This window comes from Cervus canadensis, chromosome 14 (assembly GCF_019320065.1).
Source record: "Cervus canadensis isolate Bull #8, Minnesota chromosome 14, ASM1932006v1, whole genome shotgun sequence".
Classification (NCBI taxonomy): Eukaryota; Metazoa; Chordata; class Mammalia; order Artiodactyla; family Cervidae; genus Cervus; species Cervus canadensis.
In genome coordinates, this window is record NC_057399.1 from 33553971 (window position 1) to 33580467 (window position 26497).

At 37.3% G+C, this 26497-nt stretch overlaps 1 protein-coding gene across 2 annotated transcripts in view; it reads left to right on the forward strand.

Moving 5' to 3' along the window:
- Positions 1–21723, forward strand: part of IL33 (interleukin 33) — a 59132-nt gene extending 37409 nt beyond the window's left edge. The window contains exons 1-8 of one of the 2 annotated variants that reach the window (XM_043487060.1): positions 3095–3250; positions 5987–6094; positions 12805–12927; positions 13503–13643; positions 14793–14900; positions 15474–15524; positions 16384–16481; positions 19557–21723. In XM_043487060.1, coding sequence (XP_043342995.1) covers positions 5998–6094; positions 12805–12927; positions 13503–13643; positions 14793–14900; positions 15474–15524; positions 16384–16481; positions 19557–19763 — 825 coding nt within the window. In that variant the 5' untranslated portion in view covers positions 3095–3250; positions 5987–5997 and the 3' untranslated portion in view covers positions 19764–21723. Of the gene's footprint in view, positions 1–3094; positions 3251–5986; positions 6095–12804; positions 12928–13502; positions 13644–14792; positions 14901–15473; positions 15525–16383; positions 16482–19556 lie in introns of those variants that run through there. The other variant, XM_043487059.1, reaches the window with a different exon arrangement.
- Positions 21724–26497: the final 4774 nt, after the last annotated feature.

The window sequence follows — 26497 nt, forward strand, 5'->3', positions numbered from 1 at the left end:
GAGCCATTTGTCCCATAACCCCACACTTACCGACCTCCGTAGGTCCTAACAGTCACTCCAGCTGCTTGCCAAGGGCTTCACCAGGTCCCTGTTCAGGCGCCACTTGTCACAGTCTCTGTAGACCGGGCCCTGGAGACTGAAGTCAATGAGAAGAGGGACGCAGGGGACCCAAGTCCCGAGTGAAACAAGGGTGCTTTATTTGCAGAAATGCACATTTATATATCTTCATACAAGGCAGCTTTAGGCAGTAAAAAAATTGAGCAAAAACAAAGCCAATTAAATAACAATCTTTAAAAGGCCAGAAAGCATTCCATATCCGGAGTAAGAGGGGCATAACTGAATAGATTACCTTGAACAGTTCTATGAAGACCTACAAGACCTTTTAGAACTAACACCCAATAAAGATGTCATTTGCATTATAGGGGACTGGAATGCAAAAGTAGGAAGTCAAGAAACACCTGGAGTAACAGGCAAATTTGGCCTTGGAGTATGGAATGAAGCAGGGCAAAGGCTAATCGAGTTTTGCCAAGAGAACACATTGGTCATAACACACACCCTCTTCCAACAGCACAAGAGAAAACTCTACACATGGACATCACCAGATGGTCAACACTGAAATCAGATTGATTATATTCTTTGCAGCCAAAGATGGAAAAGCTCTGTATAGTCTGCAAAAACAAGACCGGGAGCTGACTGTGGCTCAGATCATGAACTGCTTATTGCCAAATTCAGACTTAAATTGAAGAAAGTAGGGAAAACCACTAGACCATTCAGGTATGACCTAAATCAAATCCCTTATGACTATACAGTGGAAGTGAGAAATAGATTTAAGGGACTAAATCTGATAGACAGAGAGCCTGATGAACTATGGATGGAGGTTCGTGACATTGTACAGGAGACAGGGATCAAGACCATCCCCATGGAAAAGAAATGCAAAAATGCAAAATGGTTGTCTGAGGAGGCCTTACAAATAGCTGTGAAAAGAAAGAGAAGCAAAAAGCAAAGGAGAAAAAGGAAAGATATCCCATTTGAATGCAGAGTTCCAAAGAATAGCAAGAGAGATAAGAAGCCTTCCTCAGTGATCAATGCAAAGAAATAGAGGAAAACAATAGAATGGGAAAGACTAGAGATCTCTTCAAGAAAATTAGAGATACCAAGGGAACATTTCAGGCAAAGATGGGCTCAATAAAGGACAGAAATGGTATGGACCTAACAGAAGCAGAAGACATTAAGAAGAGGTGGCAAGAATACACAGAAGAACTGTACAAAAAAGATCTTCACGACCCAGATAATCATGATGGTGTGATCACTCACCTAGAGCTAGACATCCTGGAATGTGAAGTCAAGTGGGCCTTAGGAAGCATCACTACAAACAAAGCTAGTGGATGTGATGGAATTCCAGTTGAGCTATTTCAAATCCTGAAAGATGATGCTGTGAAGGTTTTGCACTCAATATGCCAGCAAATTTGGAAAACTCAGCAGTGGCCACAGGACTGAAAAGGTCACTTTTCATTCCAATTCCAAAGAAAGGCAATCCCAAAGAATGCTCAAACTACTGCACAATTGCACTCATCTCACACGCTAGTAAAGTAATGCTCAAAATTCTCCAAGCCAGACTTCAGCAATACGTGAACTGTGAACTTCCAGATGTTCAAGCTGGTTTTAGAAAAGGTAGAGGAACCAGAGATCAAATTGCCAACATCTTGGATCATCAAAAAAGCAAGAGAGTTCCAGAAAAACATCTATTTCTGCTTTATTGACTATGCCAAAGCCTTCGACTGTGTGGATCACAATAAACTGTGGAAAATTCTGAAAGAGATGGGAATACCAGACCACCTGACCTGCCTCTTGAGAAACCTGTATGCAGGTGAGGAAGCAACAGTTAGAACTGGACATGGAACAACAGACTGGTTCCCAATAGGAAAAGGAGTACCTCAAGGCTGTATATTGTCACTGTGCTTAATTAACTTATATGCAGAGTACATCATGAGAAACGCTGGGCTGGATGAAGCACAAGCTGGAATCAAGATTGCCAGGAGAAATATCAATAACCTCGGATATGCAGATGACACCACCTTTATGGCAGGAAGTGAAGAAGAACTAAAAAGCCACTTGATGAAAGTGAAAAAGGAAAGTGAAAAAGTTGGCTTAAAGATCAACATTCAGAAAACTAAGATCATGGCATCTGGTTCCATCGCTTCATGGCAAATAGATGGGGATACAGTGGAAACAGTGGCTGACTTTATTTGGGGGGACTCCAAAATCACTGCGGATGGTGATTGCAGCCATGAAATTAAAAGACACTTACTCCTTGGGAGGAAAGTTATGACCAACCTGGATAGCATATTAAAAGGCAGAGACATTACATTGCCAACAAAGGTCTGTCAAGTCAAGGCTATGGGTTTTCCAGTGGTCATGTATGGATGTGAGAGTTGGACTGTGAAGAAAGCTGAGCGCCAAAGAATTGATGCTTTTGAATGTGGTGTTGGAGAAGACTGTTGAGAGTCCCTTGGACTGCAAGGAGATCCAACCAGTCCATCCTAAAGGAGATCAGTCCTGGGTGTTCATTGGAAGGACTGATGCTGAAGCTGAAACTCCAATACTTTGGCCACCTCATGCGAAGAGTTGACTCACTGGAAAAGTCCCTGATGCTGGGAGGGAATGGGGGCAGGAGGAGAAGGGGGCGACAGAGGATGAGATGGCTGGATGGCATCACCGACTCGATGGGCATGAGTTTGAGTAAGCTCTGGGAGTTGGTGGTGGACAGGAGGCCTGGCGTGCTGTGATTCATGGGGTCGCAAAGAGTCGGACATGACTGAGCGACTGAACTGAACTGAACTGAAGTAAAAAGTCACTGAAGGGAAGTCACTGAGAACAATCCAAGAAGGTGCCCTTTCTCATGATCTCAGTCCTGAGAACTGCATGCAGCTCTGCTCATTCCTGTTTCCTAGGAACTGAAAAGGAACAGAGAGTCCTTGAGAAATGGCACACAAAAGAAGAGAATAACATATTGGATCCCTTAAAGTTGAATGTCCCCTGACAGGAATGAGAATGCATTCCCACACATTCTAACCCACTCAGCTGGCTCTACTAGGATTGCCTCATTAATCTAATGCTGTCACCCAACGTTTCTTAATCCAAGAGTGTGTATATATAAGTAGAGTTGGAATATAACTGCATCAACTACTACCAAGTGTGGACAACAGGAAGCCTCATCATTTGAGACCAGCCCTTCACATTTATAACTTAGGTGGGTATCATAGCCAGTATGTGAGAATATTTGCCATATATTATTGGAAAGAGCAGCTCAAAAGAACAGTAATATTTATAATGCCATACTCTAATATTTCGATTTTAAAATAAGAGAATAAACAGTAAATTTTAAGCCTAAAGAAAAAATTTAAAAGAGTGATTGTATTTTTTAAGGTAAAAGATTTGTAGGTTGTTTAAAGAAAATGTTTTGTTTTTCAGACAAAGATTAGAAAATATTTCCTGCTTTTGATTTATCACATGCTCCTTAAAAAGCAGTTGACCTTTTCTGTGTCAATGACTCCATTTTAAATGTTATATTTCAGTTTTTTATCTATCTTACATGAATCCACAGGCCAATATTGGTTTAGAACAGAGTTCCTCCAACTGTGTTCTCTCAAATTAACCATGGGAATGCTAACAGAGTGAGTTGAGGAGATTATTTGAGATCAAATAATCACTGAAAATAATTTGTTAAACAAAGGTACCCACAATTCTACACTGAGGGAATGTCAGCACCTTTACTATGCTAATATGAATTCTGACTTTCCAAGAAGTGGAATATAGATTGAAATATTTCCTAGATTTATTTGAAAATACAACTTTTAAAAATGGCTATCCAAGGGATTTTTTTATAGGACATAGGATTCTTGGATAAAAGAGAAAAACAAATTCAGCAATGTAATCTTCATGTTATCAGTAAAATATTACCTGAACACCTACTGTGTGCAGGGTACTATTTGAACTATTTTCTGTACAATTTAAAATTTAACACAATAAAGCTACTGAAATGCACTATCCCACATTATGGTTACAAATTAAATATCATATTCTGAAATTTATTATTTAAAAGAATTTGGACAATTGCTTGAGCGTTTGAAGCTGAATTCTCATTTCTGCTTACCTTCTTTCTACATTTGTAGGGAGAAGAGAATAGCCAGGGTCAGGAAGCTCTGGCATAAAGATGGAAATCAGGAGACTAGATTCTATTCCTGGTTCTGCTTCTGTGAACTTGGGCGAGGCACTTAACCTTTCAGTCCTAGCCTACTCAACTACAGAGATGGGAGGGTGGGGTGCTCAGTAAATGATGTCTAAGTTTCTCTGCTTCTTATGTTCAACTGTTCTTGATCAATAAAGGTAGTAGAATCAGAGGAAGAAGATAAGGATTGATGTGAGCCCCTCATGCTCTGCAAGGATAATATTTACTCCCTGGAAGATACATTCATTTCTAGAGGCAGAATAGGGTATCTCAATTGTGCTATCATTGAAGGATTTTGCTCATGAGATGGTCTGTAAACAGAATGGCTTTGTGTAAGATTCTAGTTCCATTTATAAAAGAAAATTTGGAATTTCAGCCTACTGGGGACTTGCAAGGGACAAAAATAAAGGGGCAGGAAGTTTCTTTTCCAATGAGTCTTCTAACCCAGGAACTCAATGTTCTTCCTTTACTCTGCTAGAAGAGCTGGTCCTAATGAAGCTTATAAGAGATTTAAATAGTAACCACTCTTGGGATAATTTGGATTCAATTTTTTTAAAATCTAGCACAAAGAGAGCAATGCTTACTAAAAGAAATATCAACTACTATAGAATTTCAGGCAATAATAGAGAATTTAAGACTGGAGGAGCAATCTTGCTCCCTCCACAAACCACAGCAACAGTGCCTTACCTTGACCATGAAGCCTGGTTGCAATACCCTACTGAGAGAATACATGAAAGTGAAAGTGAAAACGTTCCTCACACAGTCATGTCTGACTCTTCGCGATCCCACGGACTGTAGCCCACTAGGCTCCTTGTCCATGGAATTCTCTGTGGAAGAATACTGGAGTGAGTAGCCATTCCCTTCTCCAAGGAATCTTCCTGACCTAGGCAATTTATAAGACAATTCCATATTCCTTCAAAATGGTACAATGACCCAGCTTGATAATTAAGGAACAGCATCATTGATGATCCTTGCCTGAATCAAATATTAAACTGGGGGCTGAAAAATGGTGATTTATCTAATTCTATCATTCCTTCCATAATGAATAAATCTTATTCATTCTTAAGAAATGCTATGGACTTGCAGCATTGTTTTTTTTTTTTTTTAATAAAATGCTTTAGAGTCAATTACCATCATTTTTTCTGATGCTCAAACTATGCCAAATTTGTGCAGGAGACCTTTCAAGGGGACTCTTATGTCCTTTTGACACAATCTCACTAGTTTTTGAATGATTCACTGCTTTCTGGCACAATGAGATACTCAATGTTCACTTCTATTATTTCCCAACCCAGATCTAGAATCCTGGTTCCCTTCAGTGGATAAAGTAGTTAGAAACTAAGATACAGGCACATTGATACTGATAATTCAAATTTAACACTACAGGGATTTGTTTTCTACTTTTATTTTATATTTATATCTCCTTTTCACTGCAGTAAAAATCCTATAACACCAATACATTTGTTCTATTCCATAGTACAGCAAAAAACAGTCTCAGAATTTCCAAACCAATATTTCCACTAACAACAAGCCCACAAAGTAAAGACTGGAATTCTTTTCACCCTCTGACAATAGTCCTAGTGTGTGTGTGTGTGTGTGTGTGTATGTATATATATATATATTCAGAATACTATATTCAAATTTTACTGAATTATTTTTCTATGTAGCTTTGTTATCAATTTTATATTGAGTTAGCCACAGTTGTTTCTGTTTGTTTTCAAGTTGAGACAACTGACCTAACATTATATTTTAATTCAACAGAAGCCTGAAAAATGAAGCCTAAAGTGAAGTATTCAACCACCAAAATTTCTCCAGCAAAGATGAAAAGCTCAGCAGGCAAAGCCTTGGTAAAATCTCCCAAGTTGAGAAGTAAGGACTTAAGTCTTTCTGATTGTTTTACACACTATTGTTTATCTGTTACCAAATCTTTATTATTCCAATGTTTATACATGCTACCTTATTAAAAACTACTAAGATGGTTCATAAGTGTATAACAGAGAAGGCTTTGGTTGTAAAATCAGACTATAAAGGGCCAACTTTTGTTTATTTGATATATCACAGAACAAGAGTGGCTTAGGTGATGTAAACCTGCTGATAGTGATAAATATAATTACAGCCTGTCATATCAATTCCTTCTCTACCCAAACCTACTGCCACCAAATCCCAAAACCTTTTTCCCAGATCACCTAACAAAAATTTAAACTGACCAACTTTTATTCAGCAAACATTTATTAAGACCTTTGCTATATCAAATTTTTGGTCTTGACTTCAGATAAAGGAGAGAATAACAAGTGAAGATATTTGAATAATCCGGGCACCAATAAAGCAGAACTGACCAAATGATGCTCAAGTTTATCCAGCTGCAAACTCAAAGTGTCTGAAATAAGTTGAAGGGCAGATAAAGTCAGAGAGTAGCCATACCTTCAAGATGAAAGAATTATTAACATCTTTGATTCTTAAAATTACCTATCCTAGGAAAGAATTATGCAAATTTACACTCATGTTTTTCATTTGAGAGCAGTAACACCAGAGAATTAACAGAGCTCTGGTGTACTGAGACAAAAAAGAGAATGAAAAATGGTAGTGGGGACTGGCATATCTTTGTCTTTTGTGCTCCTCTTCATTTCCCTGAACATGTAAGGCTAGAAGAGAAAACAATGTCAGACAGAATATCATTTCTGTCTTCCCTGAGGCTCTGGCCCATTAGTGCTCCTCTCTTATAAGTAGGAAGACCAATCTGCTGTGGTTTCTGAATCACCAGGAAATCACAGCTAAGTTAGTTGTTTTATTTATGTCTGAGTCAAAATGCTCCTTTCAAGAACAGTGACTCATTAGAAGTGACTCTGTGTCCCCAAATTCCCTCTTAATAAAGAATGCATTTTCTTTGTACCCTAGGAGATGTGGGCTCTCTATAGATACTGATATGATGCAGCAGGCTGGGAATATATACCAGAGTCGCTGGCATTAATGGAAAATGAAAATGTAACCCATCCTTTAAGGGTGCAATGGACCCAACAGCTTATTTATGCCATTTAGAGAAACAATGATAAAGAGTATCCCCAAATCTCTTTACATTATTTTTATTGTTCCTTAGCATATTTTCCCCTTCTAATAATAACTGGTTCAGTTTAATACTAAAATTGTCATTATTTAAACACTTCTGGCTAAAATTTCAACAGATACCTATGTGGTATCTGACAGATATGAACTGCTTCTCAAAACTGAAGGTGCAAGAAATGTCACACCTTATTTTTGTAAATAAACTGCTCTGAGTACCCAAGCAACAAAGTCCATTTTAATACCTTCTCCTCCTCTGGGCTAGCAGGATCTTACACAATGGAAAAGCCACAAAATTCAGTACTTAACCTCTACCGGTATCCATACAGTCAGATCCCACATGAGTTGTGGTCAGCACCAGAGCATTTCACCTCGTTTTCACCTCTAGTGCCAACATAGTACAGAACTTCAGTAGTTAGAGGAAAGCCTCTCCCCAAATTTATCTCCTTTCCAGGAAGCTACTCCTCAGAGTTAGCCCATTCTCCCCTACTATTTCCTCTCCCTCATACCCATTAATCCTTTCCTTGCCCTGACAATCCAGTGTCCTTATGGATCTATTCAGAAGTCACAATAAGGAAGCCTTGGCCCATATCCATTCAACAGAAGTATTTTAGTTGGCCTGAACAGTGTTACTGTTGTTTTTCAATTGAGGTAAACATTTAAAAATTGGGAGATTTTGCATAAAAATCTGAATTATGGTTTCTCAGGAGAAATTTGAAGATCTAGCAACAACTGGGTCCATATATCCCTACATGGCAATAGCCGGAGGCAGAACAGAGTAGGGATCGCCCCCTTTAGTTTAGAGCTGTCTATAAGATAATCTTCTGTTACAGTGAAGGAGCTTTAACTTTATCCTGTGGATAGCAGAGAACCACTGAAAATGTTTAATTGGGAAATAATAAGACTTTTTACTTTGGACAGATCATGTTGGTGGTAGTGAAGATACAGTAAAGAGGCAAGAGCAGAAACAGACTGGTCAGAGGTCTACTGCATTCATCTTAGGGGGCTGATGACGAGGGCCTGACCCAAGGTGACAGAATGGAAAGGAAAAACTACAACTCAGACACATTCAGAAAATGAACTCAGTAAGGCTTAATAACAAACTGAATAAATTGAAGAATGGAGACAGGTGGGGAAATGGATAATTCTCAGCTCTCTGATTTTAAAGTTGGGCAGATAATGGCAGACAACGGTACTATTTTTAAAGATGGGGAATTCTTCACGAATATATTGGGCGTAGATAAAGTTTAGTTTTTTTTTTTTTTTTTTTACTGTAAGTATATTTGCATTTGGAGTAGGTGTAGGTCATCTGGGTCAAGATATCCAGAATTCAGGAGGCTCTACATAGATAGAAATAGGGATGTTTAAGGAAACTTAAGTCAAAATGCCCCACGGCATCAAAATTTCTGTGGAGAAAAAATAAAAGATACAAAGCTTGGGAGAGAGACCAAAGGTCTACTTACAGTTTGGGGAATCATCAACATATAAAAAGATGATTGAAGTCATTGGAGCAAGCAAGATTGCCCAGAAAGTCTAGACTGAGAAGAAAGACAAAGGACAAAATCTTTAGGAACACCAACATTTTAGGAGCAAGCAGAGAAGGAAGAACAACAAAGAGACAGAGATGGAGTGGTCAGAGGGAAACAAAAAGAATCCAAGAAGAGTGCTGATACAACAGTAAGGAAAGAAGGGTTCAGAAAGGATGTGGTCCCCAAATCAAATGCCACAGACAGGTCAAAGATAGTAAACAGTGAGGGGAGACCTTTGGTGAAATTAGTGCTTGGGGAAAAAAGAAAGATGAAGTCATTCACTTCTGTAGTTTCTGTCAGCCATGGTCTGGCTCTCTCAGTAGCAGAATTAAAAAAAAGATTTCTAAGTAATTAGCTTCCAACTAATAAAAATAAATGGAAAAAAAATAAATGTATACTATAATTACGGAAAAAAAAAAAAGATTTCTGGGCCCATTCCCATGACATGCCTGAGGGATTTCATCATGCTATTGCTATGATGAAATTATGGGTTATGAGAATTTCCTTAAAAGCCATATAAAGACAGTGCCCTCAGATATCAAGCAGAATGGAGACACAGGAAATGGCAACAGTAAGTCTGAAAGGCTTTGACCCTAGTGGAACACTCTCTTCAACAGAGTTCTTATAGCCATGCTTGCTTTATGCTTTCCTCTCAAGAACACAACCCTCACACCAGTTTCAGCTACCCCAAACATCAAAGTATACTTTCTTCCAAATTCTCCCAATGTAAAGTATTTTAAGTACTTCAAACACAGTCAGCTCCCAAGGAATTATATCCAGATTTTGTCTCACTAGATGCTACTTGCTACATTACTATCTTCAGCCCCTAATCCTCTTCTACATCCACAATATTTCCTCGGTACTATGACCTTCACTTCTAACTGCCCAAGACCCATATCCTACTCCCCACAGAGTCCACTTCCATATTGGACATACCTGGCATGGCCCCATGGGATGCTATACATTAAGATAAGCTTATAAGGAATGAACATGTTTAGAGTATCATCTTATGCCTTTTAACTCTGAAAAGACAATGTGATACAATATAGTGTAAGCCATGACAGTTGGATTTTGCTTTTCTATTTTGTAATGCAAGTGCCTGACTTAAGCTTTGATTGCTGAGGCATCTACTTCAAAAATGATCATCTCAAATAAACACACATATAGTCCATGGAATTCTCCAGGCCAGAATACTGGAGTGGGTACCCTTTCCCTTCTCCATCGGATCTTCCCAACCCAGGGATCGAACCCAGTCTCCCACATTGCAGGCAGATTCTTTATCAGCTGAGCCACAAGGGAAGCCCAAGAATATGGGGGTGGGTAGCCTATCCCTTCCCCAGTTGATCTTTCTGACCCAGGAATCAAACCGGGGTCTCCTGCATTGCAGGCAGATTCTTTACCAACTGAGCTACCAGAGAAGCCCAAATACACACAGCCAGTCACGAAACTAGATAAAGATCAGAAGATCTTGGTTGATTTCCATAACTGACTATTTTGACTACTTGCTTTTTTTTTTTTTTTCCTCCTCTTCCCGTGCTTTAAATTCCTGCTCCTATGTTTTAAACTCACCAATAAACAGTGAGCTCTCACTATCCTAGGATCACATACTCAATCCCAATAAAAAGCAGAACCTTAGGCCCATGCACTCTCTCTACCTGTGACCTCTCTGTGTGGTCCCAGATATGCAGTGTAATTTCCAAATCCTATAATTATAGTCAAAGCTATGGTTTTTCCAGTAGTCATGTATGGATGTGAGAGTTAGACCATAAAGAAGGCTGAGCGCCAAAGAATTGATGCTTTTAAACTGTGATGTTGGAGGAGACTCTTGAAAGTCCCTTGGACTGCAAGGAAATCAAACCAATCAATCCTAAAATAAATCAACCCTGAATATTCATTGGAAGGACTGATGCTGAAGCTGAAACTCCAATATTTTGGCCACCTGATATGAAGAACTGACTCACTGAAAAAGGCCCTTATGCTGGGGAAGATTGTAGGCAGGAGGAGAAGGGGACAACAAAGGACAAGATGGTTGAATGGCATCACCGACTCAATAGACTTGAGTTTGAGCAAACTCTGGGAGATGGTGAAAGACAGGGAAGCCTGGTGTGCTGCAGTCCATGGGATTGCAAAGAGTCGGACACAACTGAGTGACTAAACAACAACAACAAATAATTAATTAACCTTTATTTCTTCAATTTCCTGATGGTTATTGCTGAAGGGCATTTTGCAATCATAATAAGAACATTAAGGGCCAGTCCAAATACAACATTGGTTATTATTAATAGGCTAAGATCAGCACAAAAATACAATTAATAACATATTGTATTAAATTATTGTCAGGAGGCCAAGTTCAGGGTTGACTCTGGCACAGCTTTGTAAATTATCTTTGCATCAAATACATGTAAAAGATACCACAGTTGACATATCTAAAGTTATAAAGGAATATTAGGAATTTCCAGGGCAAATGAGTATGATTAACTAGCCTTACCCTGTTCAAACAGTTGAAGACACCTAATGGTAGATGCTCATCTGAATTGGAGGCAAGATATAGAAAAGTCAAACCAGTAACTAACAAAAGCTTATCCACTTAACTTTGATAATCATATTAGGAAGGCAAATCTTCTAGGGAATTTTAGAAAAGATCATAGAATGTCTCTCAAAATCACAAGTAATTATTTTCATTTTCTGAATTACTGTGAATTATTGAATTTGGCTATATTGTATAAATTTCTTGATAATTCATTTACTATAATGTTGAAAATCGAGACCTTTCTCGATTATAACTTTCTTTTCTATTTGACTTTTAAAGGCTTTTTTTCATGATTTTCAAGTGGCAAATTTAATTTTATTTGAAATTTTAATTTTTATTTGGATAAATAAGAATTATGAATAACTGATTTTTTTTACTTCAACTGATTTAATTTCAGTTTGTGTTTTGTTAGTCTCTAAAATTGCAATATAGCATTTTCTTAGATGGAGTAGATGGAAATATAGCTTTGATATTAGACACATTTGAATCACAACTTCTCATCAGATCTTTGGCAAATGTCATGACTGCTAAGAACTTCAAATCATCATTTGTAAAATGAAATGAATAATACCTACCTTGTAATATTATTTGTGAAGGTTTAAATGAAAATTACGCACAGTGCTTGGCCCACTGTAGACACACTAATATTTGACAAGGAAGCCAAGAATACTCAATGGAATAAAAAACAGTCTCTTCAATAAATGGTGCTGGGAAAACTGGATTATAACTTGTAAAAGAATGAAACAACCCCTATCTACACCACTCACAAAAATTAACTCACAATGAATTAAAGACTTAAATGTAAGACCTGAAACCATGAAACTCCTAGAAGAAAACATAGTCAAAAAGCTCCCTGACCTGGGTCAGCTATTCTTAATAACCTTTACAGACTATAGTCATCTCTCTAAAATTATTAAAAGTAGATTCTAGATAAGTAGAAAGGATTATAGATTTCAAATAACCAAAGAGCTCCCTGCCAGCCAGGCAAAGATTGATATATGTTGGATGTAGAGCCACACTCTCTTATGCCAATTTTTAAACCAAAATTTTTTCTAAAGACCTAAAGCTTTTCATTAACTCATTTGACAGCAAAATATGACCCAAACTCATTTAACAGTTAAATCCTGACCTAAACCAACATGAAGTCTTTACTTATTTCACTAGATGTAAATTTTCCTGTGCTTCACTATAAAGTTATTAATTTTTTATTATGGGATGCTCACCTAGTCCCTCCTGGGTGTGTTTCCCTAGCCCCTGCTGGATGTGCTAGTTATAGACAATATGTGCTCTACATGACAATCTTAAAATCTAAAAAACTCTGAATTTTGAACAACAACTGGCCCCAAGGTTTGTGATAAGATACTGTGGACTGTGGTTGCTTTCTTAATCTGCTACACTCAGGGTTTGTAAAAGGATAAAGAAGGATGGAGTGAAATGGTATCACAATTTTTTCAATTACTTAGAATCCCAACAGAAGGCCGAAGAAGTCTGTCAGATGTACTATATGCAGCTACGCTCTGGCCTTAAAATAGAAAAAAAGGTCTGTTACTTTAGGAAAGAAACCACCAGAAGGCATTCATCAACAGGTAAGGAGAAACTATGCATTTCCTGATAATTTTTCAACATAATGATGGGCATTGATTTACCTTCACTTATCACATCAAGATACATAATTTCTTTCCTCATCCAAATTCCTTCTGGAAAAGAGTAAGGATGAGGAACTATTTTTTAGTCATTTTCAGAAGGTCATATAAAGTTTTTCGTGTGGAAGAAATGGTTATATCATGTTAAGTAAAAACAGAGGATACAAAATTATAAATATATTTTATAATATTTTTTTAATATATTTTATAATATTTTTAAATGTTTTTTCTTTCATTTAATGAAAGTAAACTAAAATGTTAATAGTGGTTGCCTTTGGGGTGTTGAGACCATGAGTGACTAGTTTTCTTCTTTCCTGGACTCCAGTGAGTGTGCCCTATTGGAATATAAGTATGTAGAAAGTATTGATTCCTTCAGACCATAGCATGACCAAAGCCCTGGCGTCAGTCATGACTGTGAGCAAGCAGCCTCGCCTGGAAGTCCTCAAAGGGGTGATGGGTAGGGGTCGGCACTGAGTGCAGACTGACAGTCCACTCCTATCCCCACCCCTGTCCTGCAGCTGAGAAGCGTGAAGAGCATCTGGCATTAGCTACCTATGAGCAGCTGAAACACTTTCAACGGTCTGTGAACCAGGACATCACCTTGGGTAAAACGGGGGTCCAGAAATACACTACACCAACTGGCCATCCAACTATCAAAGGTAAGATTGGTCACAGGAGTGTGTGAGGGTGAGAAGGGAGGTAGGACATGGGGCCCTTGCAAGTGCTGGTCCAAGCAGCAGCCCCAACTCTACAATTTCATGTATATCAGAAACTTCTGTCCTTTTTAAGTGATATCCAAAGTTGTGCAGGGTATCTGCTCTAACAGTACTTGTGCATTCTATAGTCAGAGCTATATTATTATTTTGAAATGCTTGCTATGGATTGGAATTTCTGCTACATAATTCCTGAAAAAAATATATTATCCTTTTGGGGAAAAAAAAAACACATTAACTCTCCAAATTTCAACATTTTGACAATGAAAGAAAAGGAAGAGCTATTATATTTTCAAATACAATTTCAACTCAAAAATTTTAAATAATTGTTGATTGTTTTGAATTATATCACACACATGCAAGTAAATTCAATATTTAAAGTTACTAATGTTTTATATATTATTTTCTTTAGCATAATTCTACACTATAAATAAAATATAATGATTTTTTTCCTCTAAGGCCTATATATGTAGTCTCTAAATCTGATCCAGTTTACCCCAACATGCTGCAGAAATATCATTTTCTGTGTGTGCTGATATATTAAAAAAATTAAGAGTACAGATTTAAGTGTTGCAGTTTTTTAGCCAGAAGACAAAATGAGGCTCACACTTGCATCCTCCAGGACTGCTGAAAGTCTCCAAGTAACTCCATCTTTACAGATGGGTATTCACTTATCCATGTCTATCAAAATACAGTTCCCTTTTGCCCACAGTTTCCTAAATCATGTGAAATTAAGAAGCAGAGTTTTCTTCAGGCAATGTTTATCACTTTTCCAGTTTCTTTCTCCCCATCAAACCCTCCCCTAAGCACACTAATATGGCCTCCCATGGCCTTCACACAGTAGGCTAGCATCTTTGATCTCCTTCATGCAGGAGGTTAGCATCTTATCATCCCATAATGTAGTTCAACCTTTGAGCTATGTTAAGTTGTGCCTGAGACTTTCATCTATGCAACGGTGATAGACAAAGTACAGCTCAAATTGCAAAGACAAACCAAAAAAAACACAACACATTTAGAAGGTTTCTTAATTTCAAAAAAATTTTTCATGGAAACAAGTTTTTTAATTCTTAATGACAAGATTTTTACTTGTTACAGAACATTCTGCTTCCCTGAGTACATACAACGATCAGTTCATTACTTTTGTTTTTGAGGATGGAAGCTATGAGATCTATGTTGATGACTTGATAGGAGACCAAGAGAAAGGTAGACTATTTCCTTTTGTCTGTAATGATATAATGATGACTAGTAAAGTAAAAATTAATAAATTTAACAAACTGTAAACAATAGATTAACTCAGATATGGCTAATAAATTTCATGCTATGTGCTAACTCCAAAACACTGGCAATAGATGCTTGAATATCACTGTATTGGGGAGGATTCAGAAGCTTATTCAGGGTTTATCAAGGAAGAATGATGATATTGAGAAGTCGTATCTGCTGTGAAATACGGAAGGAAGTACCACACATATTTACTGTCATTAAATTATTAATATCTACTAGGTCTTTCCAGTTTTCTCAATACCACTAGAGTGGAATTCTAGCAAAAGAGTATACCAATGCTCTGAACAACATTTTAAATATTTTAATACCAACATTGTTGGAGAAATCCTCAGAGCATATTTATACATTTTTAAGACCGTTCTCAAAGCCACAAAAGTTTTGCTTTCATTGATACATAATAAAAGGATATTTTCTGATGTTTTATATATATGTTGAAACTGAAATCATTTGATAAAATTGTATCTCACTAAAGGGATTTTATGCATTCTCTTTCAGACAAGGTGTTACTCCGTTACTATGATTCCCAATTCCCCTCAAGTGAAACAGGTAATTTGGGAGGCTGGGTAGCTCTGGGCTTGGCTTGAATTCTTAAATTTAAGGTAAAGACAAATCCAAACAGGTTCCATGGGAATGGAAGGTGTCTCAGAAGGTTCTCTCTTACCCAATTCATGGTAAAAATATTGGATTTTAGATTTTAAAAGGACTTATTCCATCTCATCCATTTTGCAGTTTAATAATTAGGACAAATTGGCTGCATTTAACAGAGATTCAGAATAATAGTGTCTTAAGTTACACAAAATTTTATTTCTGTTTTAGCTAGGGCATAATGGCAGTTCAACAGGTTGCCCAGGGACTGAACTCCTTTCATCTTTGTGGCTCTGTAGCATCCACATGATTCAAGATTCCTTGCCACCATGAAATATCTTATCAGAAGGACAAAGGAAGACAAACTATGAGTTTCATTTCCTTTAAGAACACAACCTGGAAGTTGTACCTGACACTTACATTCACCTTATGTTGGTCAGAACTAAGACATATTGCTACATAAGGCAGACTTGGAAACATTCTATTATTACACAAAAGAGGAGTTATATATTGGGAGACAACTATCAGTGGCTTTCTATGCAGACAGGGAAACTGACACTGAGAGCAATACCCATTAGAGTCTCAATTCTACTATTATAAAGCGTATAAGAAAACTAACCTCTCTCCTAAGGGGACTTAGAATTACACCTTACTGTCCAATGACTCTTTAGTTTTATCTGGGTACAAATATTTCTAATAGATGTGTTGGTGAATGAAGTAGTCATTTTACATCTTGGACTCTTTTCCTGGGTGTTAAATTCATTTAAATTAAAATGAGTTACAATTCTTAACTTTATAATTTTTGTTTTTTAATTGCAAGATGGTGGTGGTAATCATCGGAAGTTAATGGTAAACCTGAGCCCCACAAAAGACAAAGACTTCTTGCTGCATGCAAACAGTAAGGAGCACTCTGTGGAGGTAACAGAAACATACACCTAATTGTCATGATTGACTCTACTCATCTGTGCAGAATTGGGGGTTTGGGGTACTTTGAAGAAGTTTTGTTTGTAATATTGTAAATAAAACAAAATCAGTTACAATTAATACCTTGTTTCTGAAATAGGGAAGGGAGTAAAATTGGGAGTAAAATTCCTACTGAAAGTCTGGTCTCTGCCAGCAGTGCAGCATTACCTGGGAGCTTTTTAGAAATGTAGACTTTCAGACTCCCTCACAACTGAATCAAAATGAGCATTTTAACAAATCTCCAGGAGACTCATAGGTACTCCTGGGTACATACGTACTCATAGGTACATAGACTCATTAAAGTTTGAGAAGCACTGCTGAATAGAATGATATAAAATCCTTTCTATTTGGTTGTAGGAACTATTATTTTCTTCCAGGCAGTATTTCCTTGTAAAATATCATTATCTTGGGCAACTGAAAAGTAATTTTATAGTCTGAAACTGCTAAAGGGGTGGGTTCATAAACATTTCCATATGCCAAGATATAGAGATAGCATAACAACCTACATTCTAATCATAGGATTCACTGCACTGTCTTCCTCAGTTAGTAAATAGAACTGTTATATTGGTCATGATAAGTGAACAATCAAAAGAAACAGAGGAAAGCAATAGAATGGAAAAGACTAGAAATCTCTTCAAGAAAATTAGAGATACCAAGGGAACATTTCATGCAAAGATGGACACAATAAAGGACAGAAAAGGTATGGGCCTAACAGAAGCAGAAGATACTAAGAAGAGGCGGCAAGAATACATAGAAGAATTGTACAAAAAAAGGTCTTAATGACCTAGATAACCACAATGGCATGATCACTCACCTAGAGCCAGACATCCTGGAGTATGAAGTCAAGCAGGCCTTAGGAAGCATCACTACAAACAAAGCCAGTGGAGGTGATGGGATTCCAGCAGAGCTATTTAAAATCCTAAAAGAAAAAAAAAAAAAAATCCTAAAAGATGATGCCATTAAAGTGCTGCACTCAATATGCCAGCAAATTCGGAAAACTCAGCAGTGGCCACAGGACTGAAAAAGGTCAGTTTTCATTCCAATCCCAAAGAAGGGCCCTGCCAAAGAATGTTCAAGCTATTGCACAATTGTGCTTGTTTCACATGCTAGCAAGGTAATGCTCAAAATCCTTCAAGCTAGGCTTCAATAATATGTGAACTGAGAACTTGAAGATGTACAAGCTGAATTTAGAAAAGGCAGAGGAATCAGAGATCAAATGGCCAAGATCTGTTAGATCACAGAAAAAGCAAGGGGATGCCAGGAAAATATCATCTTTTGCCTTCATTGACTAGGCTAAAGCCTTTGACTCTGTGGATCACAACAAACTGTGGAGTATTCTTAAAGAGATGGGCATACCAGATCACCTTACCTGCCTCCTGAGAAACCTGTATGCAGGTCAAGAAGCAACAGTTAGAACCAGCCATGGAACAACGGACTGGTTCAAACCGAGGAAAGGAGTACATCAAGGCTGTATGTTGTCACCCTGCTTATTTAACTTATATGCAGAGTACATCATGTGAAATGCTGGGCTGGATGAAGCATAAGATGGAATCAAGATTGCCAGGAGAAATATCAATAACCTCAGACATGCAGATAACACCACCCTAATGGCAGAAAGCAAAGAGGAACTAAAGAGCCTCTTGAGGAAGGTTAAAGAGAAGAGTGAAAAAGCTGGCTTAAAACTCAACATTCAAAAAAACTAAGATCATGGTATTGGTCCCATGACTTCATGGCAAATAGATGGGGATAAAATGAAAACATTGACAGACTTATCTTCTTGGGCTCCAAAATCACTGTAGATGGTGACTGCAGCCATGAAATTAAAAGACATTTGTGCCTTGGAAGAAAAGCTATGACAAACCCAGATAGTCTGTTAAAAAAACAGAGCCATCACTTTGCCTACAAGGGTCCATATAGCCAAAGCTAAGGCCTTTCCATTAGTCATGTACAGATGGGAGAGTTGGACCATAAAGAAGGCTGAGCACCAAAGAATTGATACTTTCAAACTGTGATGCTGGAGAAGACTCTTGAGAGTTCCTTGGACAGCAAGGAGATCAAATCAGTCAATCCTAAAGGATATCAACTCTGAATATTCATTGGAAGAATTGATGCTGAAGCTTAAGTTCTAATACTTTGGTCATCTGATTTGAAGAGCCAATACCCTGGGAAAGACTCTGATGCTGGAAAAGATTGAGGGCAAGAGAAGAAGGGGACAACAGAGAATAAAATGGATGGTATCACTGACTCAATGGACATGAGTCTGAGCAAACTCAGGGAGATAGTGAAGGACAGGGAAGCCTGGCGTGCTGCAGTTCGTGAAATCACAGAAAGTTGGACATGACTTGGTGACTGAACAACAACAGCAGTATAGCCATGCAAGGTACTAATGTAAACTCTGGATGCATCTCCCTTAACAAAACATTTCTAAGTTTATATAACAGTGTTTGGCATATATATAACTACCCAACAATATAAGCTGACTCCTACCTAATGAGCTTTAATATATATACCAAGTTGTGTGCTAAAGGTTAAATACTGTCTTATTTAATTCTCACAGTAACTCTCTTATGAAGTCATTGTATTGGTCAGGTACACTGTGTGACGAACCACTTAATAACTTAAAATAATACTCATTTATATCACTTACATATCTATGGGTAAGTTAGGGGTTGAACTAGAAAACTGGCTGCAATAAAAACTTGAGACTTGAAATGTAAAGCAAAGTGTCTAGTTCTCAGAGATACCACATGGCAAAAAAAGAAGTATGAATCCAGAACTACTGCATCAAGACCCACTCATTCTAAGCCATTATGTCTCTCAAAATATACTATCAGTGAATCAAATCAAATTCCCCTACTTGGGCCCTCTGCTCACTTCCTCCCCACTCTCTATCCCCTATCCAGTAAGCAGGCTTGCTAGAAATATCAAGTTATGAATAATTATTCTCTTTTAGTTTCCAACACAGGGATGTAAAGTTGACTCTGAACTTACCACTCACATATTGGTTACTTTCTCTCTTGTTTTCCTCAGCTACAAAAATGTGAAAACCAGTTACCAGAACAAGCCTTCTTTGTCCTTCATGAGAAGTCCTCCCAGTGTGTTTCATTTGAATGTAAGAGCAATCCTGGAGTGTTTCTAGGAGTAAAGGATAACCACCTAGCTCTAATTAAAAGAGGGGAACACCCCGAGGATTCAAATACACAGAATATCACATTTAAGCTCTCAAACTTAATGTGATGGAAAGCTGCAGATCTTGGGGTGAGTAGCCCAAATAGCTACCACTGGAGAAAATATGAGATATAAAGAGACAGATAACACGAAGGCAAATGGAATGTTTAGTATGGTGTGGAATGTTTTCCTTATTATGTACAAAAAATTTTTGTAAACTTTCAGTTGTGTTTTTCATTTCCCTCTGTATATCTCTCTGTATATTCTACTGCATATTCAATACAAATATTGGAATATTTAATAGCATACTGGTAAAGAGACTTGCCAACATTCTGAAGTATACACCCGACCTTTACTTTTTTCCTACTTGCAATCCAGAAAGAACTTAGTATTTAGAGTGAGACCTCTGGGGAGAAGCAAAGGGCCTTATCCCTAGTCTTGCTTTAGGCAAAGATCAATTTTAAAGAACTGCATAGGGACATCATTTTCCATGGTTCTAAATAATAGCCTCAAACACTTAGAGGCACTAATAAAAAGACAACTGGAAGCTACACAGATTGACCATTTCACAACCAGAATAAAACATCAAGATTATTTATAAATACTCAAAACTTCAGATGCCTAAATGGCTAAGCAGGTAATATGAATATGTGAAAAGGCAAGAATAATTTTAAAATTAAGAAAATTAAACCTAGTATTTAAAAGTGAATAATTCCATCTCTCATTTTTAAAATTTCGATTTTTATAGATTGTGTTAACTTTAAGCAAGGCATTCTTACATTAGAAAGTAAAATAAATTTTATTTCAGACATAAAACTGAAATTATTAGGAATATCTAACAAACTGGAATTACTTTTTGATGCATTGAGCCACAACATATGTTCAGGCATCCAAATACCATGGACTGCAAGTACTATGGAGGGGCCAGAAGTCCTCTAACCTACTAGAGCTTATATGGGACATAGGATTAATATTACAATTTCAATAACTGGCTATCCCTCATATGTTCTTCTGACCCTGACTTTCAGGAACCTATGACTTTTGATATATTCATCACCTTAAACAAAATTTTTTCTAATCCTTTCTTCTCACATGCACAAGTCCTTTTATCATCTGATTTCCCAATGACCCCGCTTACTATGGAATATTCATGTGACTTGTTCCTTCCTCATTTCTTTTGACCAACGGTGTCCTTTTGTATTCCCTGACCTCACTTCTATATCACCTGATCTCTCATGCCAATATGTTTATTCTGCTTTTTCTACCTTATGCTGTAGAATTTTACATAAACCTATTGGTGGCAATATTTTTCATTAAACATCTTTGTGTTTTATTGTTACTAAGGTACTAAAGCTTATAGTCAATCATATAACAACATTTCTCAACTACTAAATAAGTTTTGCTTATTTTAAAACCTTAGCAATTTCTACTATAATTTTTCATAGGTGTAACACTGACAATAAATGATAAACATAATAACAAAATACTTACAAAATAAGACTTTTTCTGAAAGTGTAGGCTTTTTAAGTTGTTGAGATATATTGACTATAACTGCTGGTGTAACGTGAAAGAGACTGAGAATTACTATATGAGGGCAAAATCTTATAGAATAATATATCTTTGTTTCATTAGTTTGTCAATAATTTAACTATAGAAACAACAATAAAAACAGAATCTAAATCATTCCCTCTGAAAAACACTAAATGTTGATGATGTGTATCTGTATAATATACTTAAAATGACTATTATTAAGTAACCAAATACATCCATTACATTGTTCATATTTTTGAATAAACTGTGTTTTTCAAAAGTATGTGAGACCATAGTGATTTTATCATAAAATGATTATACGGAGTGAAAGAAGCCAGAAAGATAAACACCAATACAGTATACTAACGCATATATATGGAATATTGTGAAATTCTTAAATGAAAGTACACATACCTTAATCCATCAATGTTAGTAAGTGGAGGAAGTTATTTGTCTCATATTTTTGGTGATTCAAAATTAAGTAAAATTTTCCAGAGAAGAGATTGTGTCTTTTTCATCTATGCGCTCCCAGTGCCCATCATGGTGGCCAGCACAAAGTAGGTATTCAGTGACTTAAACTCAAGATCAAACAGCCAACACGTACTTGCACTATAATTTTAACCTAAGACTTCCAACCTGGTTTTCTTATTTTACATGTTTAATTTTCCTTTAAAAAACACTTTCTGCCATCACTATAGTCAGTGTTATTTGATTAAAATATTCAAATGTATGGTGGTTTTTGTCACTTAGATGCCTGTGTTTTGATAGTGGATAAAGACAATACCAAAGAATGCTCAGACTACCACACAATTGCTCTCATCTCACACAATAGTAAAGTAATGCTCAAAATTCTCCAAGTCAGACTTCAACAGTATGTGAACCGTGAACTTCCAGATGTTCAAGCTGGTTTTAGAAAAGCCAGACATCAATTGCCAACATCCACTGGATCATCAAAAATGCAAGAGAGTTCCAGAAAAGCATCTATTTCTGCTTTATTGACTATGCCAAAGCCTTTGACTGTGTGGGTCACCAGAAACCATGAAAAATTCTTAAAGAGATGGGAATACCAGACCACCTAACCTGCCTCTTGAGAAACCTGTATTCAGGTCAGGAAGCAACAGTTAGAACTGGACATAGAACAACATACTGGTTCCAAATCGGGAAAGGAGTCCATCAAGGCTGTATATTGTCACCCTGCTTATTTAACTTATATGCAGAGTACATCATGAGAAACACTGGGCTGGATGAAACACAAGCTAGAATCAAGATTGCTGTGAGAAATATCAATAACCTCAGATATGCAGATGACACCACCCTTACGGCAGAAAGTGAAGAAGAACTAACAAGCCTCTTGGTGAAAGTCAAAGAGGAGAGTGAAAAGTTGGCTTAAAACTAACATTCAAAAAACTAAGATCATGGCATCTGGTCCCATCACTTCATGGCAAATAGATGGGGATACAGTGGAAACAGTGACAGACTTTATTTTGGGGGGCTCCAAAATCACTACAGATGGTGATTGCAGCCATAAAATTGAAAGACACTTACTTTTTCTCCTTGGAAGAAGAGTTATGACCAACCTAGACAGCTTATTATAAAAGCAGAGACATTTCTTTGCCAACAAAGATCCGTCTAGTCAAGGCTATGGTTTTTCCAGTAGTCATGTATGGATGTGAGAGTTGGACTATAAAGAAAGCTGAGCATTGAAGAATTGATGCTTTTGAACTGTGGTGTTGGAGAAGACTCTTGAGAGTCCCTTGGACTGCAAGGACATCCAACTAGTCCATCCTAAAGGAAATTAGTCCTGAATGTTCATTGGAAGGACTGATGCTGAAGCTAAATTCAAATATTTTGGCCACCTGATGTGAAGAGCTGACTCATTTGAAAAGACCCCAATGCTGGGAAAGATTGAAGGCGGGAGGCGAAGGGGATGACAGGATGAGATGGTTGGATGGCATCACTGACTCAATGGACATGAGTTTGAGTAGGTTCCGGGAGTTGCAGCCTGGCATGCTGCAGTCCACTGGGTCGCAAAGAGTTGGACATGACTGAGCAACTGAATTGTACTGAACTGAAGAAGGCACAAGAACTGTGCTCCAAAAACTATAAGATGCTGATGAAATAAAGAAGACACAAACAGATGGAAAGATATACCAATTTCTTGTACTAGAAGAATATTTTATAATTATATATTTGTTATATTTTACAATATAAACAAATATCAAATCATTATATAGCATACTTAGAACGAATATAATGTTATGTCAATTGTATCTTATTTAAAACAGACTACAGTAGATTAAACTCATTGCAACAGTAACCATCTGTCATGTAAGTGCCTTTGTTCCTAGAAAGAATTAAGTTACATGATACTGATGATTTAACACAACTCCATCACCAGTTCGGAACCACTTCACTGATGCTCAGTAATTTATCTTTTTGGCTTAAAGTTTGAAACTAATACACATTTAACATTTAGCTTTAGTCACCTTTGTTTTTTCATACTAAACTTTAACAGGTGTTGGCTCACTTTGGCCAAACCTGCTATTTTTCTAAGGAATGCCAAGATACATCTTAATACATGATTCCAAACATCAATGAAGCCAATCCGTATCCAATGAAAATTTTTACAGAAGCGTATTTTTTTCTGCTATAGTTTGACCCTACAGACTAAAGATCCATATGGCATAAGAAGGACCTATATCTCATAACATTTACAAGGGCAAAAACTATCCCTTTAAGGATGCTGATATCCAGAGGTACACTGCTTTATCCATGGGTGAGATCCTTTGAGCCACTACCTAAGAGATATTAAATAAGACCCTTAAAGATAAGCATTTTGAAAATAAATTCTGAATAGACATTGGACTTTCAATATAAAGTTGACAATCAAACTATGCCCCAAACTCCCTCCAAGTGATGTTTCACAGGTCTTTTCATACAGACAATACAAACCTTCTAAGGCAGATGAGAGCCAATTCTATCTTCTAAAAATGGCTATCACAATATTTCTCAAACTGCATGCTCTTCTTATAAAGTATCATCGACATTTCTCTCATGAAGAGGTAGGATCTTTCTCCTCTCCCCTTGAGCCTGGGCAGACCTCCATGACTGCCTGAACAAAGAGAACATAGCAGAATGCTATGTGATTTCCAAGGCTAGATTGTTAAAACATCAGGCAAGTCTGCCTTGCTCTCTTGGCATGCTTGCACTTGGAGCCCAGCTACTATACTGTGAGGAAGTTAAGCAGCCATATGGAGAAGACAGGTATGGGTGTTTTAGCCTACCACCCTAGCTGAAGTCCTAGTCAGCAGCCAGCATCAATGCCACACATGAGTAAATGAGCCCTCAGATAATGCCACCTCCAAAAATCAAGTCAACCCTAGCCTTCAAGTCACCTCTATATAGATTACAGGATTCCTCACCAATTCCACAAATTTTTTAGCAGATTTTTGGGAAAAAAGAAATGATTGCTGCATAAGCCATTACATTTGAATGGCTTTTAGACAGCAATAGATAACTAAAACATTCCCCTATTTTAAATTTAAGAAACAAAAACAAAAAAATGAGGCACAGAGTTGCATGATTTGTCTAAGATCATACTCATAGTAAGGGGTTAAACTGGAATTTGAAGCCAGCCTGTGAGTTCTGAACATCTGTGTAGTACCGCCTCTCACACTTTCAGCATCATCACTGGAAAACCAATCTAAAGCTTATGTATGACTCTTTGAGGCTGGGAAGTATACTCAGTTTGCTGATCCAATCTCTTTTCCTTAAACTGACTGTTGAGACTTTCATCTTGTTCTCTTTTTCTTAATGTGAGTTTTCAAAGAAGTTGACTTTCTGCCCAAATTTGTCATCCTACTAATGGTGGTCCCCAACTGGAAACAAATTTGTCACCTCTTAAACTTTTCAAATAGGCATTTATTATGTATGTTCCACATGCAAAACATAAGTTACACAAATTTCATAACTTTTAAATTTTCTATCACTCATCATAAAAGATAGGCTAAGTAAATCATTTTATTGTATATATTACAAATATTATGTATTAGTTTTTGTATATTACAAAGCAGTTTACTTAAAAACTGTGCCCTTTAAAAGATCAATTTAATTTTTAAAAATTCCAATGCTATCACTGATATCTAAGGAGCATTGTTTATGCTTTAGGGAGATGTGAGTCACAAAAGTACTTGAGAAGGAAGAAAGTGCACTTGAGAAGGAAGAAAGTGAGACAGCAAGAGAAAAGGGGAGAGCAGAAGGAAGAGGAAATCCCCAATCACTTTATTTCTCACAGCTGTCATTTCTGCAGCTGTTCTGTGTTTCTCTTGAGGTACAGTAGCCGTAACAACTCCTGATGGGTGGCTTTTGGAGTAGTACATTGATTTCTAGGACTCAGCCAAGGCCATTCTCGACTGCAGCAGACTGAGGGTGGACTAACCAGGGAAAAGTCCAGTCTCTGGGTGTCAGTTGACAACTCTGAGTCTATCATCTCAGAAGCAGACTCTGAAATCTTTTTTTCCCAAAAGGATCCTTCTAGGATCATATTTATAATGTTAACCCTAATACCAGCCACCACTCCTCACACTCAAATTATATTCTATAATAAAATTCAATCTATCAGTAAGCATAAAGTGAGCATCAATATGAGAAAAGCCCACTTCCAGCCCCTGAAAAGTACAGAAGAGCAGGAGGAAGATAGAAAAGTCACCCTCCAAAGGATTTTAACAATAATGGCCATGGATACAGAACATAATTACAAATGACATCAGCGGGCAAGCCCTGCACTGTTATGAAGACAGACTCATAATTCTTTTAAACCACTGATTTCATCATGTCACTCACATGATTCTATCCTACTCAGAGTTTTGGTAATCTGAAACTCTGTGACTATAAGTCTTATGAAAAGGTATAGTGTCCTGAGGACAGGCTAGATTGAGAATGGCCAAAATTTATATGACCACCTTAGGGCTTATGATGAGCTGTTATGGAGGAGGGCAACCAGAAGTCAGATCCAAGGAAATAACACCATACATCATGCTGTTGATGAAAGGTTGTAGACAAGGAAACAAATCTCAGGGACTGCAGGAGAAAGGTTAGTCACAGAGTGTGTGATGACTGAGGCAGATGATCCAGGATCGAGGGGATAGATGGCAGGATCTATTTTTATATGGCACCAGATTCATGGTACTAGGAAGGAATGACAGATCAAAAAGGCCACACAGACAGATCTGGATATCCTCTGTTCAAAATCTCTGCTGCTTTGCTGGCACAGC